Consider the following 18,274-nt stretch of genomic DNA (forward strand, 5'->3'; position numbering starts at 1 on the left):
TTTGGAGAATGACCTGCTTTTCCTCCATGCATGCATCCACTTAGTCTCTGCTCCCTATATTCACTGGGTTCCTCCAATGTGTCAGGCAGGGTGATGAATTAAAAGAAAACCAAAAGAAAAAAAAAGAAAAAGCAATCCTTTTTATCCTGAAAAACACGTCAATAATTATCCTCTATTCTAGGCGAGGCTCTCACTTCAAAAATTATCTCACAAATTGTATTTACTTGCAGAAAATGAGGCGGTGCAGTAATAATAAACCTGCCTGCAGGCAGATTCACTAAGGCAGATGTGGTTTTACAGCACTCTGTAAAATCCACAACTGTTTGCTAGTTATTAACTGGCAGCCCAGTGGGCTTGGGCTACATCGGGAGAAAAAAAAAACAGCCCAGGATTCTTGCTCTGTGGTATGAGGCTCATTTGGCTTTCACTTGGCCTCTCTGAGCCTCAGTTTCCTCCTGTGAAAAGCAGGACTAGCATTTCCCAAAGAGTGGTTCTTAGGACTGAATGAGATCCAATTGACAGGGTTTCTTTTACCGTGCCTGATGCCAAGTCAATGCACCATAAATTCTAATTTTAGCAGCATCATTATCATGACTGGAGTTTACAGCCTGGGAGATAGGACTGATCCAAATCAGGCATTCTTTTTTTTTTTCTCAGAAAGAGAATGGCAAGACTAATTTCAAGGAGGTAGAGGAGACCTGGGTTGAAAATCGTAGTGCATCCCTCGGTCCTAGCCTCCCCCCTCTTCTCTGAGTTGTGTGCCTACTTCCTTCGCTTATGTACCCCAATTATTCATTACCTCCATGAATGAGCCTCTACATCAGCACCCTGTCAGTGATCCTTCCCTGTCACAATGATATTTCCTTCTATCGAGCCCAAACTTATTTAGAGATAGCTTAACTCGGGGAAATAGCCGACCACTTTAAACAAGTCAAACAAAAGGAAGAAAATAAAAATCAATTTTCTTTTTGCTTGTGGATGGAGATGATGGAAGAGGAAAAGAAGGACACAGATAACTGGACTAAAAAAAACGAGACTTAATAATCCAAACTTAACAAAAGGAACTGATGCTTGGCTGCAGAGAGGATTATTGATTTCATTGTTCACCTCAATTTGGCTCACTGAATTGTAGAATACTGGAGAGTATTGTAGAGCTGGAAAAGATCTCAAAAAACATTCAGTCTAATCCCATCTTTTTAGAGAAATTGAGGCCCAGAGAAGTCTTAAATGCAACCCAGCTCATGGCTACAGACCTACAACCAGACTTTACGTCTCTTACAGTTTCATTCCAAAAAGAATCTTAAATGATTTGGGTGTAGTATGTTTAGGTGGTTGAGGTTATCATATTTTGTCTCCATTTGTCTCCTGCCATGGTCTTCGTGTACCATGAAAAAGATGCAGTCTGAATAAATGGGTCTGGACTGGTGGGCTTTACTTTATGTGTTCCATGGTGGTGGTGGAGCAGTCTATGCCCTGACATTGCAGACAGAATTCTAAGTGGATAGACATTTTTCTAGGGATAGGATCCAAAACTTTAACATACTCCCAAAGGTGCCAGTGAGCAAAACAAAGTTAAGTCAGTAGACTGGGCCAGAGATAGGAACGGCAAGCCCAGGGTTTCCACGCTCTGCAGGTAGGGCTGCAGGTCGGAAACACCAGGGCAGACGAGGAGGGTGCGCGAGGAGCTGGCCCGCAGAGTGGACTTCACCCTCTAACTTGGCTTCAGGCAGTGTGGCTTTACTTTCTACCTGCTTTTGAAATCTGTGGTCTGCTTAGTTTGCCCAAGGAAAGGCTTCTGCTGCTGAGAGCAGTGAGGCTGAAACTACCATTAGAATATACCCTGTAAAATCTCAACAAAGGTGTGAAACTGTTCATTGAAATAATAATAATAATAATTTATAGCATTCTGCCAAGAGCCCTCTTGCGCCTGACTGTCTCTGTTGCCATTCTATTACTTTCATGTTTAACAATCAAAATGACAGATACATCGTGCCTTCTCAACATCTTCATGTTTGCCTGCTGGTGGCAAGAAAATAAGGACCAGGCATTGGAAGTGGCCATGGAAAAAAGAGCCCGAGCCCATTCTTTCTCATTCTGAGAGGATAATGGAAATTATCTTTTCTGTTTGCCTGGCATCTCACAGGCTCATCTTCGTCCCAGAGGTCTAGGTGCTGCTTACAGATGTATCAGAAACCCCCAGGGGTTGCCCACATTTTTTTCTTTAAAAATCACCCCAAAAATACTCTCCCCTCCATTTTTCTCAGGCAATAAAGATGTGAGGGCATATATTTATAAATAAGACATTTAACCTTTTTGTAATGTTTGATAACTTGAGATGTAGAAAAAAATGAGAACTAGCAAAATGCAATAAAGCTTAGAAAGCAATATATTTGGTCATTTTCACCCCAAATTAGAACTCTGTGCCCCTAAGATACGAGCCTAAATAATGTGGTTTCTGTTGCATTAACCTAAAGCTATAATATGGCAAAAGTAGATTATAAGAGATCACATAAAAAAAAGCTAAAACCTTAGCAGCAGCTAGCAGGAATATTTTTGCTAAGCAATCACTCTTACAGATTCAGTTATAAACATCAGGATCACTGTCTGGGCCTGAGTGGGTTTGTACGAAATTCAAGTACAATTAGATGATTTTAAAAACAAGTACCTGGCGAGATACGTCCATGGGGCTGCAGAGTCAGACACAACTGAGTGCGTGCACATGCTCACACACATACACACAGACACAAGTGCAAATGTATCACTCCAAAAATAAGTATTGTACTGAAAAATGATCACCCCAAAAGATGTTTTTATATTTGAAGTTTGCTATCTCTCTTCTCTGCTTTTACCTTCTGACTTCACATGGTAATGAAGGCTGACAGAGCCCAGGGTTTAAGAGGTACTCAGCAATCAGCTGGTTCACTCTCTCTCTCTCCAGTTCTCCACAAGTCTAACCATTTCTACTTGTCCATATGGTCTGTCCCCTGGAATTAGAATTTTTAAAGCTATTCTCTCCTTGAATAGTTGGGCCGACATGCAGCAATGTTCTGGACACTGTGAATTATATAAGGTGATGTTCCCGTTTTCAAGGAATTTATGATCTCATTGGAAACTTTGGAACTACACTTCAGCAGTTACAGTCATAGTAGGCAATGGCAGCCTGAGCAGGAAGTGATAAAAGCACAGGAGTTAATTTTAGTCTTTTTTGGGATCCTTTATAGATCCTAATATCAGGTTTATAACATAGCTTGTTGAACTAGAGTAGTATATAGACAGCAGAGACTAGGGACCAGGTCTCCAAGAGTAATAGAAGTTGATGATCAAAATTAGAAATAGAGGGAATAATCACAGGGATAAAAGAAAAGAACCACTTACTTAGCATTTATCTTTCTCTAAGCACCTGTCATATACTCTTTGACTTTCTAATTACAATTCTCATAAAGTAACTAATACTATTAATATACAGATGAACAAACAGAAGCTCAGAGGGGTCTTACAGTCAGCATGTAGAAGGGCTTAGCTTTCATACCACACCTGTCTGATTTCTGAGTCCACGTTTAAAAAAGGATCGATTACTGAACCTATCATTTCCGAGACTCTGCGCGTTAAATATCTAGTATTTGATGTCTTATTTAATTATGAAATATAGCAAAGTTCATAAAGTATTCAGACATTTCTGTAGAAAGTTTACTAATATCTAAGTATGTAATAATTTTCTACTCCTCACATTAATACACCTTAAAGAATATTACTAGAGCATCCTTAAGATGACAACAAAGAAGACCATGGGGCATACATTTTGTTTCCATAAACTCATATAGAGTGCTGGCACATTCAGAATATATTAATAACTGGTAAATTACTTAGTATTTTATTTAGCTCCCATGTATGGAACACTGACTTGAATGGGAGATATATAAGTATTGGGGTGGATAAAATGATGTTGGCGAGTAAAAGAAGATACAAGTCAGATAAAGATTTTATGGTACTGTTTTAAGAAAATGACTATAAACACATATCATCTGCACACACTGCAAGTATAACTTTAAAACAGGAAAAACAAATACAATGGGATCTACCCCCAGCATATGGAAAGGGCACTTACACAGGTACCATCTGTTGCTTGGAGAAAGTTAGCTGAAGGTATGCTCATATCTGGATGACACAACCAATTGGGGGAGTTACAGGTAACACCTGTGCATGTTCAGTTGTCCCACCTCCATGCCAACCTCAGACACGGAAGTTATTAAAATCTGGTTTCTACCCACTGATCCTGAAAACTAACACTGATGACTGTAGAGAAGTGATACAGGGGGCGCTTAGAGACCAAGAGAAAAGCTAAGATTCTGCCTCAAAAATCTTGCTTTCTCCTCCTTTTCTAAAGGACGTGGAACAAAATGACAGTACAAAATGAGAATTTTTTTTTCTAATGCTTTTTCCTAGCATTGAAAGGAATACATTCTTATAAAGAAAATGAATATCCACCTTCTCTCGAGAGATCACAGAGGCTCTAACGGGAAGAAAGAAAAAGGAAAAGAGGAGAAAGTGAGGAGGCGGGACCAGTGCACAGACAGCAGTGAATGCCAGGAAGAAAACTAAGGTAATGACTGAGTTTTTGCTGCAGTTTTATATCTCTCTTCGAGTCATCATTTAGTTTCTGAAGGGACAAGACAAATTTACCCTTCTATCAGGGAAATAAAGGGTAAGCCAAAATCTTTTCTCTACTGAAGCTTACTGTCACACAAGCCCTTCACAAATCTGAGCTTTTTTTGCTGTTTACATGCATGACATAACTATTATGAGGTTTTTAAAAGTCACTTTACAAATGAGAAAATGATGCTATCAGGCATTAAGAAACACACCTGAGTTTACTTGATGAAAAAGTTCAAAAGAATACCAAAGCATTTTCCATAACAGATTCCGAGTTTAGCTTAGATAAAGTACCACAGAAGCATAAGGTTTGGTATTGTTATTCAGTTGCTAAGTCATGCCCTACTCTCTGCAACTCCACGGACTGCAGCACGCCAGGCTCCTTTGTCCTCCACTATCTCCTGGACTACAGTATAATGAGATACAAACCAGTGCACTGTCTTTATTTGCTACTACGGATTCATTCATAAAAGAACTTATAAGATGGCTTTTGCTGTCCTGGCCTTACCTCATGCATAGAAGGTGCAGAAAAGACCCTAATGAGCATAACTCCTGGCCTTCCTTACTCTTGAGGCAAGAGCTTCCAAGGCTAGGGAAGTTGGCGGCCCCACAAGGAAAAAACAGAATTCCTGAGATGAAAGTCAGGGGAGGGGTGGGTTAAGTTCCAAAGTGGTGGCAACTCCTGCTCTTTTTATAGTTTCTGGCCATAAAAGTAACCTGACCTGGGAGGGCAGATGACTACAAGGTCAAGGTCATCAGTGGAGGTCCCAGAGGCAGCAGCATGGATCTCAATGACTAGCCTGGCACAGAGGAAGTCAAAACCCTAGGGAAACCATTTTTCTGGATTTGGACAGAGTGTCTTCCCAGAAACCTTTTTCTTCATTTTCCTGGACTGATAAAGACTGGTTACTTTGGAGAAACAACTGGCTGACTAGGAGAGAGAAAACTTGCTTGAGAAAAACACAGACATGGCAATTTCAACATCTACCCCCAAACTGCCAAACAGGAAACAATGTCACACACACACAAGAAGGTTCAATATAAACATTCACTAACCTGAGAAGCGGAGAAGGCAATGGCAAGCCACTCCAGCACTCTTGCCTAGAAAATCCCATGGATGGAGGAGCCTGGTAGGCTGCAGTCCATGGGGTCTCTACAAGTGGGACATGACTGAGCGACTTCACTTTCACTTTTCACTTTCACACAATGGAGAAGGCAATGGCAACCCACTCCAGTGTTCTTGCCTGGAGAATCCCAGGGACGGCAGAGCCTAGTGGGCTGCCGTCTTTGGGGGTCGCACAGAGTCGGACACGACTGAAGTGACTTAGCAGCAGCAGCAGCAACCTGAGAAGACAGGACTTCAAACAACACCATATGAAATTACTAAGAAAAGTCATTTTCCAAGTCTGATTTCTAACATTAAGGCTCAATTGGGGAAAAAAAAGTATATAAATTAAAAAAACACATTTTCATAAAGAGAACTACTATATATTAACACTATAACCAAATACCACACAGTTGGCTAAAGTTGTGGGAGAAAAGTGTTTTGGGATGAATTATGGACCAAAAGGGATCCACAATTAATCTCTAAAATCTGTGACCAAAGTTTCCCTTCCCATCCAGGCTAATAAATGCGCTTTGGGATTTGATATTCAGAAAATCCTTGGGAAGTATTCTAGGAGTAATTTTTCTCTGAGGAGGCAAAGTAGTAAAGAAAGGAAGTTAAATTGCCTTCACTACTCCTTTGATATGCTTATCTTTTTAATAGGGTAACAGCATGCTGATCTATAATAACACAATTTAAATGGAAATTTAAGATATATTACACATTTTGATGCCTTTAAAAATAGCAATGTACCAAGTCTAAAAAGATTTCATCAGGCATAATTTAACCTTTTCATGATGATCCAAGGTCAAGATTATAAATTTCTTATTAGTTATGTTTGTTGTTGTTTAGTTGCTCAGTCGTGTCCAACTCATTTGTGACCCCATGGTCTATAGCCCGCCAGACTCCTCTGTCCATGGGATTTTCTGGGCAAGAATACTGGAATGGGTTGCCATTTCCTCCTCCAGAGGATCTTCCTAACCCAGGGATCAAACCTGGGTTTCTGAATCTTCTGCATTGCAGGTGGATTCTTTACCACGGAGCCACTGGGGAAGCCCATTAGTCCTGTTCAGTTCAGTCGCTCAGTTGTGTCCAACTCTTTGTGACCCCACGGACTGCAGCATGCCAAGCTCCCCTGTCCATGACCAATTCCCGAAGCTTGCTCAAACTCATGTGCATTGACTCAGCGATGCCATCACCATCTCATCCTCAGTCATCCCCTTCTCCTCCTGCCTTCAATTAGTTCTGTGGTCCTGGGCAATTCATAAGAAACTTGCTAAGCTTAGGTGTCATCTTTGCCACATGAATGACAGTACTTCTCTCACAGAATAGTGATGGTAATAGTTGATTAAATAAAATCACCCCTGTATAACACTTGGCATAGAGCTCACTGCATTCTTCCATACTCAAAATGGTATCTACTGCTACTTTTAACATATTTCTCTGCTCTTGGTTGTGACCTAGAAAATTAAACTGACCTATGAGTGTAGGTCAGAAAGACCTTAGAAAGATCTCTCTTTTAAGAAAACAAAAGATCTAATTCCAATACTGTAGACCTGATGTCAGAAGAAGTCCTCTCAGTATAAAAGACTAAATATGCTGAATAAACATTAAAAAAAAAAATTAAAGCCCATAGTTTAACTGTTAGAAGAAGAACTGAATCCCCTGGCGGGAAAAGAATCCGGTGCCTCCTAGTAAGCCAGGGCTGAAGAAAGAGTTTCCCTAAGGCCTCTTCCCATTTTGAAGGTCTAGAGTATGAGCTTTAGCTTGTGGGATTTTGGTAGTCAGAGGAAAAGCCTGGGGCCCTGCAAAATAGGAGGTTGGGTCAGAATCCCTGCCTCTCCCTTGCAATGAACAACTTGGGGAAACAAAAAACCCATGTTCTAGAAGCAGACAGTGGGTGAGCCTGCTTGCCTGCCTTGGTCTTGACTCAGAGCCTGGCATGGGGAGCAGGGGAAAGGCACCCCTGATAATTCCTAATCCCAGGTCAACACTAGTGCACGTTTGGAATTAGAATTCACCATGTTTATGGAGCCTCACAAATAATCCTCTCTGCAGGATCATACCTTCCACCCAGGCCTCGAAGAACTCCCACAGATGAGGTTTCAAGGAGAGCATGAGCTTGCCGGCACAGTTATCCTATACGTGAGCAGCTTAGCAGGAACAAGGCATAGAATCAGATCCACAGAGCGGAAGGGATTTTAATTATGGACAAATAGATAATAAGTATGTATAAAGAAATAAAACAAGTATCAAATGTATGCCCAGGGAACATGAGACTTTCAAAACTTACAGGTAGATCTGAAGAACCTAACAGTATTTCTGAAAACAAAAAATATAAAAATTGACATCAGAAATATAATGGAGAAGGCAAAACACAAGATGGGACATCACTGAAGTGGTTAACTAGTGATTAAGAAGAAATAATAGTTGTACTAGCTAGCAAGGTCATGCTCAAAATCCTCCAAGCTAAGCTTCAATGGTACATGAACCAAGAACTGCCAGGCGTATAAGCTGGACTTAGAAAAGGCAGAGGAGCCAGAAATCAAACAGCTAACATCCAGTGGGTCATAGAAAAAGCAAGAGAATTTAAAAAAAAATTTACTTCTGCTTCACTGACTACATTAAAGACACTGACTATGTGGATCACAACAAACTGTGGAAAATTCTTAGAGATGGCAATACCAGACTACCTTACCTGCCTCCTGAGAAACCTGTATGCAAGTCAAGAAAACAGTTAGAACTGAACATGGAACAATAGAATGGTTCAAAACTGGGAAAGAAGTGCATCAAGGTTGTCTATTGTCACCCTGTTTCTTTAACTTGGGCTTCCCTGGTTGCTCAGATGGTAAAGAATCTGTCTGCAGTGCAGATCAGGGTTCGATCCCTGGGGTGGGATAATGCCCTGGATCCCTTGGCTACCCACTCCAGTATTCTGGCCTAGAGAATTGCAAGGACTGTACAGTCCATGGGGTTGCAAAGAGTCAGACATGACTGAGTGACTTTCAGTTCATACTTATTTAACTTATATGCAGAGTACATTATGTGAAATGCAGGGCTGGATGAACCACAAGCTGGAATCAAGACTGATGGGAAAAATACCAATAACCTCAGATATGCAGATGACACCACCCTTATGGCAGAAAGTGAAGAGGAAATAAAGAGCCTCTTGATGAAGGTGAAAGAGGAGAGTGAAAAAGCTGGCTTAAAACTCAGCATTCAAAAAACTAAGATCAAGGCATTCAGTCCCATCATTTCATGGCATACAGATGAGGAAACAGTGGAAACAGCGACAGACTATTTTTCTTGGGCTCCAAAATCACTCCAAATATTGACTGCAGCCATGAAATTCAAAGACACTTGCTCTTTGGAAGACAAGCTATGACAAACCTAGACAACGTATTAAAAAGCAGAAACATCACTTTGCTGACAAAGGTCCATATAGTCAAAGCTATGGTTTTTCCAGTAGTCATGTATGGATGTGAGAGTTGGACTATAAAGAAGGCTGAGCACCAAAGAAATGCTTTCGAATTGTGTTGTTGGAGATGATTCTTTAGAGTCCTTTGGACTGAAAGGAGATCCAACTAGTCAATCCTAAAGGAAATCAATCCTGAATATTCATTGGAAGGACTGATGTTGAAGCTGAAATTCCAATACTTTGGCCACCTAATATAAAGAGCTGATTCATTAGATAAGACCCTGATGCTGGGAAAGATTTAAGGTGGGAGGAGAAGGGGATGACAGAGGATGAGACGGTTGTATGGCATCACTGACTTGATGGACATGAGTTTGAGCACGCTCTGGGAGATGGTGAAGGACAGGGAAGCCTGGTGTGCTGCAGTCCATGGGGTTGCAAAGAGTAGGACACAGCTGAGTGACCAAACAACACAACAATAGTTGTACTGTACCACACTGTGCCTAGTTGCTTAGTCATGTTGGATTCTTTGTAACCCCTTAAATTAAGCTTTGTAATACTCTTTGTAGGTTAATTATACCTTCCCTGCATACCTGGTAATTCAAAATAGGTAAAGCAATGAAAAGAGGGTAATTTCTTTCTTAAGTAGAAACATGCATATGCAATACAGCATATAAAGAAAAGCCAGAGGGGTAAAAAACTACTTAAAAGTCTTAAAACAGCCATTGTTAAACACATTTCTTTCTTTATTCAAAAATATTTACTGACTTTCTATTATAAAGTGAGACACTGTACCTGACAAGATGCACAGTAATAAAAGCAAAAAAGGTACAGCCTTTCTCTTGAAGAGCTTTCAACTACTAACTGATAAAACAACATACTTTGGTGGAAAAGTAAATTGATATTAACTTTCTGGAGAGTAATTTGGTAAAATGTAGCAAAATAAAAAACATTAAAAATATTCATAACCCTTGACTTCAAAAATGATTATATATTCAGCTAAGGCTTATAGATAAGGAACATTCCTATAGTACAATTTTAATTTTTTTTCCAAAAGCTGTATTTGTTTCTGAAAACTGCTGAGTAACTTTAGTTTGTTCAGTCTCTAGTAGCACAAATTCTAAACACTGTATTTTGCTTCTCAATTCTATTGTATAACCTGAAAAGTGACTAGGCAATTTGTAAGCAATTAATTACTGGTTATAGAGTATGTTTAAAAAAAATCCTTGCCCAAGGACTTCCTCAACGGTCCAGTGGTTAAGACTCTGCCTTCTACTACAGAGGGCCTGGGTTTGATCCCTGGATGGGAACTAGGTCCCATATATCACTGGGTGTGGCCAAAATTAAAATAAGAAAAAAAAAATATATATATATATATACATACAGACACACACACACATATAAACAACAAGGACCAACTGCTAAAAAAAAAAAAAAAAAAAAAAATTCCTTGTCCAGAAGGATACTAGTTTTATTTTTAAAATCACAGAATCTTCACATAAACTGGAAAAGTAAACCTAAGATATACATATTTCATCTTATTCTACGTTTTAAAAATGTCATCACTTGTTTCCTTTAAAAAATTTCCATCCATTCAAAAATATTTTGAAGTTTAACTGCCTGATTTAAGTGAGGCTGTAGAAATTTTATAGTATTTAAATTAAACCTTCACCTTGTTCTTGACTGAACCTAACTAAGAACTCTGTCAGAGTCCTTGTTGGCCTCCTGGTCATGTTTTTCCTAAGATATGGAATCTTATCTTTAATGGTTATCACTGGTCTCATCTTTACTGGTCATTATTAAATGAGCCCATTGAGAATGAGTCCCATTCAGCTGTGGTGTGACACGGCCCTACAGACCTACACTATCCACTGTTACTAACAGTAACTAGCTGACAATCTGTAACCTGCCTTATATGACATTCAAATAGAGACATCCGTCAGACATGGTAATCCAGTTCAATGCTGGCCTCAAGTAGTTTGGTATACCACCAGTGTGAACTGGTAAGATTCCAGTCATACTTGTCCTCCTCACCATTCAACAAAGGTATGTATATGGCACTTGCTAAGGTTGATGAACACAGTTCATTTCTGATGAACTGTGGATTGAAGATGTGCATTGAGAATATCATAGAATAGAGAATGTTAGTTACCATCGTTCGGTCAGCATCAATGTTATTGACTTGAATGGTTTCCCCATTCTTGGCTCTAATGACATCTGGCTTGGTGGGCTTATGCCTGAGGTTATGTTCACAAAGAGGGCCAGATCCATCTCAAAGAACCCTCCTGCCAATGCAGGAGACATGAGGCATGGGTTAAACCCCTGGGTCAAGAAGATTCCCTGGAGAAGGGCATGGCAACCCACCTCAATATTCTTGCTTGGAGAATCCCATGGACAGAGGAGCCTGGTGGGCTATAGTACGTAGGGTCGCAAAGAGTTGAACACAGCTGAACCAACAATGCAAGCTTGAGGCAGTGACAATGGCTACAAGTACAGCACCTCCTCCCTTCTTAGCCCTCAAGAAGACAATGTGGACATCCTGATAAGGTTACCACTAGGGTTAAAGGACACCACCTTCCCAAAAATACGAGTGGTGCTTTACTTGCATTGAGACTGCCCCTGCAGTGAGTTTATAAGAGGACCAGAGATTTATTATATCCTTTGGCCATATTTTAAAAAGACCCAATTCCTGAGTCTTCAGTCCAAGACTTCAGTGTGATCTGGACCTGAGCTTTATTCTTAGAACTTCAGAGATTCTTTTCAATTATTTCTGTAAATATGGTAAGCTGGAGTCCCCATCAAACAGCAGGCCAAGTTCTGCCCAGAATTTAACAGGACTCCTTTGTGCCAGGCCTCCTGATCCCTGTTTTCCGTTTATCTGGGCAAATAAGAGTCTTCTCTTTCTGCTTCAGCTTTTCACATTTTTAAAGATCAAGACATGCCCCTTCCACTGCCGGGCATCGCCAAGACCCTCCTCTGTATGAATTATCTTTGTCACAAAGCTGCCTGCACTCTGCTGGGAAAGCAACGCTGATATTTTCTTTGCCTATATTCTGATTTTCCTGCTCATTTGTTCCATTTGCCTCTTTGCAGGATGGTAGGGAAGCCAGGACACAGGCCATAAAAGGTTTGTTTTGCCTGCCTTTGGAGGTGGTTCAGAATGATCAAATTTCTCTTGATGTTCCAGAAATCGGTTTATCACAATTATCTCTTGTCTATGTAAACTGTGGAGCATCTTTTGTTCCCTTGGCACAGACTCCTCAGACAAGGCCCTTTGTCATGGCTATGGTGGGGAGACCATAACCCCAAAGATGCTTTAACCCCAGGCCCAGAGAACAACTCTGTTTTTATCATATTAAAAACTGGAAACAGACTCAGGCTTCATGCAAATATTCATACAAATGAACATTATGCAGTCACTAAATATTATGTTTGAAAATCACACTAATGGCCAGAGAAACTATTCACAAAAATATAACATTAAAGGAAAAGAAGAAAAATCAATACTATTTATGATTGAATATCATATAGATATTACAAATCATGTTTTAAAGTGACAGAAATCAACTGCTAAAGTGAAAAGCCACAGACAGACTCTAGAGTGAGATCTGAGTTTGAATCTCACCCCTCTCATTTACAAGCTTTGTGAACCTGGGTGACTTAAAATCTTTCTGTGATTCTGTTTCCTCATGTGACAAAGGTAGACATTGACAGTACTTATATTAGGGACTCTAGAAAATATTCAATGAGTTAATATGTATAAAGTGCTTACAGGAGTGACTACCATATTGTAAACACTCAATAAATATTAGCTATTGTTGTTATCAAATGATCAGTTCAGTTCAGTTGCTCAGTCGTGTCTGACTCTTTGAGACCCCATGAACTGCACCACGCCAGGCCTCCCTGTCCATGACCAACTCCCGGAGTTCACCCACACTCATGTCCATTGAGTCGGTGATGCCATCCAGCCATCTCATCCTCTGTCGTCCCCTTTTCCTCCTGCCCCCAATCCCTCCCAGCATCAGAGTCTTTTCCAATGAGTCAACTCTTCGCATTAGGTGGCCAAAGTATTGGAGTTTCAGCTTTAGCATCAGTCCTTCCAAAGAACACCCAGGACTGATCTCCTTTAGGATGGACTGGTTGGATCTCCTTGCGGTCCAAGAGACTCTCAAGAGTCTACTCCAACACCACAGTTCAAAAGCATCAATTCTTCGGTGCTCAGCTTTCTTCACAGTCCAACTCTCACATCCATACATGATCACAGGAAAACCATAGCCTTGACTAGATGGACCTTTTTTGGCAAAGTAATATTTCTGCTTTTTAATATGCTATCTAGGTTGGTCATAACTTTCCTTTCAAGGAGTAAGCGTCTTTTAATTTCATGGCTGCAGTCACCATCTGCAGTGACTGCAGTGATTTTGGAGCCCCCCAAATAAAGTCTGACATTATTTCCACTGTTTCCCCATCTATTTCCCATGAAGTGATGGGACCAGATGCCATGATCTTCATTTTCTGAATGTTGAGCTTTAAGCCAACTTTTTCACTCTCCTCTTTCACTTTCATCAAGAGGCTTTTAGTTCCTCTTCACTTTCTGCCATAAGGGTGGTGTCATCTGCATATCTGAGGTTATTGATATTTCTCCCAGCAATCTTGATTCCAGCTTGTGCTTCTTCCAGGCCAGCGTTTCTCATGAGGTACTCTGCATATAAGTTAAATAAGCAGGGTGACAATATACAGCCTTGATGTACTCCTTTTCCTATTTGGAACCAGTCTGTTGTTCCATGTCTAGTTCTAACTGTTGCTTCCTGACCTGCATATAGGTTTCTCAAGAGGCAGGTCAGGTGGTCTGGTATTCCCATCTCTTTCAGAATTTTCCACAGTTTATTGTGATCCACATAGTCAAAGGCTTTGGTGTAGTCAATAAAGCAGAAATAGATGTTTTTCTGGAACTCTCTTGCTTTTTCCATGATCCAGCAGATGTTGGCAATTTGATCTCTGGTTCCCCTGCCTTTTCTAAAACCAGCTTGAACATCTGGAAGTTCATGGTTCATGTATTGCTGAAGCCTGGCTTGGAGAACTTTGAGCATTACTTTACTAGCGTGTGAGATGAGTGCAATTGTGTGGTAGTTTGAGCATTCTTTGGCATTGCCTTTCTTTGGGATTGGAGTGAAAACTGACCTTTTCCAGTCCTGTTGCCACTGCTGAGTTTTCCAGATTTGCTGGCATATTGAGTGCAGCACTTTCACAGCATCATCTGTCAGGATTTGAAATAGCTCAACTGGAATTCCATCACCTCCACTAGCTTTGTTCATAGTGATGCTTTCTAAGGCCCACTTCACTTCACATTCCAGGATGTCTGGCTCCTGGTGAGTGATCACACCATTGTAGTTATCTGGGTCATTAAGATCTTTTTTGTACAGTTCTTCTGTGTATTCTTGCTACCTCTTCTTAATATCTTCTGCTTCTGTTAGGTCCATACCATTTCTGTCCTTTATTGAACCCATCTTTGCATGAAATGTTCCCTTGGTATCTCTAATTGTCTTGAACAGATCTCTAGTCTTTCCTTTTTTAATAATCTACATCTATTAAATGATACAAGAAACTTAAATCCACAAAAGAAGAAAGCAGGATTTAACATTATGAAAAATATACTAGTTTTGTAAAACCAACTACCTTCTCTCTTGAGCTTCCGCCACACACCATGAGCTCTCCCATCCATGCACGTAGAGAAAACTTCAGAAGGAAATACACTAAATGCTAATACTGAAGGATACGATTCTGGAAGTTTTATTTTTCCTTTTTAGGTATTTTTGTTTTTAAATATCCAATAGTTACTATATATTTCTTTTAAAATTAGAGAGAAATGCTTTTTTTTTTTTTTTAAAGGATTCTTGTTTCTTCCAGTTGAACCATGGCACTCTGCCTCAGAGCTCACGTTCTCATCTTTTTTTTTTTTCTTCAAAGAGATCCAATTTAGGGACATGATTTTCAGGTTATTGGTAAGATAAGAGAATGATGACTAAAGAAAAACATATCAGAAATATCAGAACAATGTCTAAAGGAGACTAGCCTATATCAGAAAGGAAAAATTGGCAGGTTCCCACATCATGGAGGAGAAAAGTAATTTCCATTTTTCCATGTAGAGAAATGGGTTAGCTAGTGATGACACTCATGATAAAAGTCAGCACAAGGTTGGGGATAAGGAAAATGAGTTTCTCCCCCCAGATTTAATTTGCTTAGGTTTTGTGTTTATGGCCTACCAAAGTCAAGATTTGCTATGCACATGGGGACAGAAATTTGAATGATAAGGTTAAGTGACACAGATATGTCTGAAAACAAAGCCTCCTTTAAAAAATAAAATATATGATTTGAAGAAAGAATAATAAAGTCGCCTTTCTTTTAATCTGGATATATTTTCTTTATGACTCAATCTACTTTAACAAAAATGTCCCTGGAGCGCTGTCATATTTTCTGCCTGCCCAGCACCTTTTGAACATCCTTGCAATTTTTACGAAAGTTCTTTCTTTATTATTGGTCCTTCTTCCCTAGTTCCCTAGGTCAGAAGACAGAACACTTTCCCAATCTTTTATGAAGCCTAAAGAAGGAAATCTCAGCTTGCTTTCGTTGTTCAGTAGCTACGTTGTGTCTGACTCTTTGTGAACCCATGGACTGCAGCACACCAGGCTTTCCTGTCCTTCACGATCTTCCTGAGTTAGCTCAAACTCATGTCCCTTCAGTCAGTGATGTTATCTAACCATCTCACCCTCTGCTGCCCCCTTCTCCGCTTGCTGTCAATCTTTCCCAGCATCAGTTTTTTCAAGTGAGTCGGCTCTTCCCATCAGGTGGCCAAAGTATTTACCCAATCTCTTTCTCAGACTTTTCATTTAATTTTCACTGTGACTTCTAAACATGAATGTAGAAATGGAGTGGAATCCATGTAAAAAGTGCAACATTTGGCCAGATGCTAAAATGGATCCTGGGAGCCACACACAGGAATGACTTTCTTTTTTAAGCCAATAGCTATCAACAATAAAAACTAAAACAAGTCTACAAATCTCTCAGGGATGTCTAAAAACATTATTAATGGTGTTACATGTATCATAAAAAGCAGAGAAACAAGAAATAATATGAATTTTTAAAAATATAGCTCAATGAGATACTGATTTCTGTAATCAGCTCTATAATGCAAATTACCACTTCATCATAATAAATATGCAAATATATCGGGAAGCTTAAAAAGATTTTTTAACACCTGTTTTAGGGACACCAACCACCTTATATAACTACCTCTGCACATTTAGAAAACAAGATTAATCTACCAAGTCTGCTTAAATTTTAAAACATGAACACATTCAGTGATAATTTTATTTTGCAGAGCAGAAAGAAGCACAAGGGAGCTTCTAAATGTTGGCTCTCATTATACTTCCAATTATTTCAATTATTTCAGATTATGCATAAGGCAATTTTTCTCTCAGACAAATGCTGGATAAAGATATCCAAGGGAATCCAAATAGCAGCAGTATTTTTACATATGGTAAATTATGTTCTTGAGGTGGAGGAAGTTGTATGTTAGGTGATGTAATGTGAATTTGATTTTCTTGTGGAAACACTATTATAACAAAGGCTTAAGTAACTAAATCTATTCCAACTTTAAATATATGACTACAAACGTCTTATTTAATCAACTCTTCTGCATTACTTCAAACATGATTCCAAAAAACCAATATGGCAACCAAAATAATAAAACTATGTCAAGTATGATTCTTGCTTGGGTTTGTGATAAAAATCAGAGCTCAAAGAAATAAATCTCTCTTTGGGTAAAGGTAAGATATCCATTTAGCCCACAAGCCAATGAACCCTTTCTTAACGACTTTCTTAGTTCTTAGGCATGGCTGTTTAATAGTCATATTTGTCCTGCATAATCCTGGGCCTTGATTCCATCTAATGGAATAAATTCTGACTAACTAGAATTGTCTGCTGCATCATGGAATTAAGACTTTTTGGAGGAAAGGATCACTTTTATGCTTTGTGAGAAAATGCCATTTTTTGCTAAACTTCTTTTATAATTAAAGGACTATAAAAGGGCTTTCTGTAACTATAAAAAGAAGATTTCTGATTTTCTTAAGATTCCAGTTCCTTAACACCACCATCTACACTATGAACCCTACTGTTAATGAACAGATATCTTTAAGATGAAGATAACCAACATTTACTTCTTTAGCATTTCCCTCCATCCTCCAATCCCTCAAGCTGTGAATTTATACCATCAAGAAATTTCAAACCTTTGAAATAAATGGTGGCCACACTAAAAACAATTAATTATTGTGCATATATTAAAACTTTCCATCTTAACCTCAAGTCTTATATATATTATCTTACATATCATAGTAATAAAGTAACCTACTATCAGTGTGATTTATTTTTTATTTTTCATAGATGTATAGTAAATTTACAATGTTATGTTAATTTCTGGTTCATAGCAAGTGATTCAGTTTTACATATATATATGTATGTGTGTATATATATCCTTTTTCATATTTTCTTCCATTATAGTTTTTTAAAAGATATTCAATATAGTTCCCTGACTTACTTCACTTAGTGAAGTCATCTTCTATGATAATTTTTAGCTCCATCCATGTTGCTGCTTCTCTGGTGGCTCAGGCGGTAAAGCGTCTACCTATAATGCAGGAGACCCGGGTTCAGTCTCTGGGTCGGGAAGATCCCCTGGAGAAGGAAATGGCAACCCACTCCAGTATTCTTGCTTGGAAAATCCCATGGACGGAGGAGCCTGGTAGGCTAGTCCATGGGGTCACAAAGAGTCGGACATGACTGAGCGACTTCACTTTCACTTTAATGTTGCTGCAAATGGCATTATCTCACTCTTTTTATGATTTAGTAATAGGTGCATCATACATATGTACCACATCTTCTTTGTCCATTCATCTGCTGATGGACATTTAGGTTGCTTCCATGTCTTGGCTATTGTAAATAGTGCTGCTATGAACACTGAGTTGCATGTATCTTTTCATTAGCTTTTTCTCCAGATATAAGCCCAGGAGTGGGATTGCAGGATCATACAGTAGCTCTATTTAAAAAAAATTTTT

At 39.3% G+C, this 18,274-nt stretch overlaps 1 protein-coding gene across 8 annotated transcripts in view; it reads right to left on the reverse strand.

Annotated features, from left to right (window-relative positions):
• Positions 1 to 18,274, reverse strand: part of UBE3D (ubiquitin protein ligase E3D) — a 188,048-nt gene that overhangs the window by 49,052 nt on the left and 120,722 nt on the right. For 3 of the 8 annotated variants that reach the window (XM_070795782.1, XM_070795779.1, XM_070795784.1), the window contains one exon: positions 5,707 to 5,994. The exons of 3 other annotated variants lie outside the window; for them this stretch is intronic. In XM_070795782.1, the coding sequence (XP_070651883.1) occupies positions 5,752 to 5,994 (243 nt within the window). In that variant the 3' untranslated portion in view covers positions 5,707 to 5,751. Of the gene's footprint in view, positions 1 to 5,706; positions 6,009 to 17,760; positions 17,848 to 18,274 lie in introns of those variants that run through there. 2 more of the 8 variants (XM_070795781.1, XM_070795780.1) reach the window with 2 other exon arrangements.

The sequence above is a fragment of the Bos indicus genome, chromosome 9 (genome assembly GCF_029378745.1).
Source record: "Bos indicus isolate NIAB-ARS_2022 breed Sahiwal x Tharparkar chromosome 9, NIAB-ARS_B.indTharparkar_mat_pri_1.0, whole genome shotgun sequence".
Classification (NCBI taxonomy): domain Eukaryota; kingdom Metazoa; phylum Chordata; class Mammalia; order Artiodactyla; family Bovidae; genus Bos; species Bos indicus.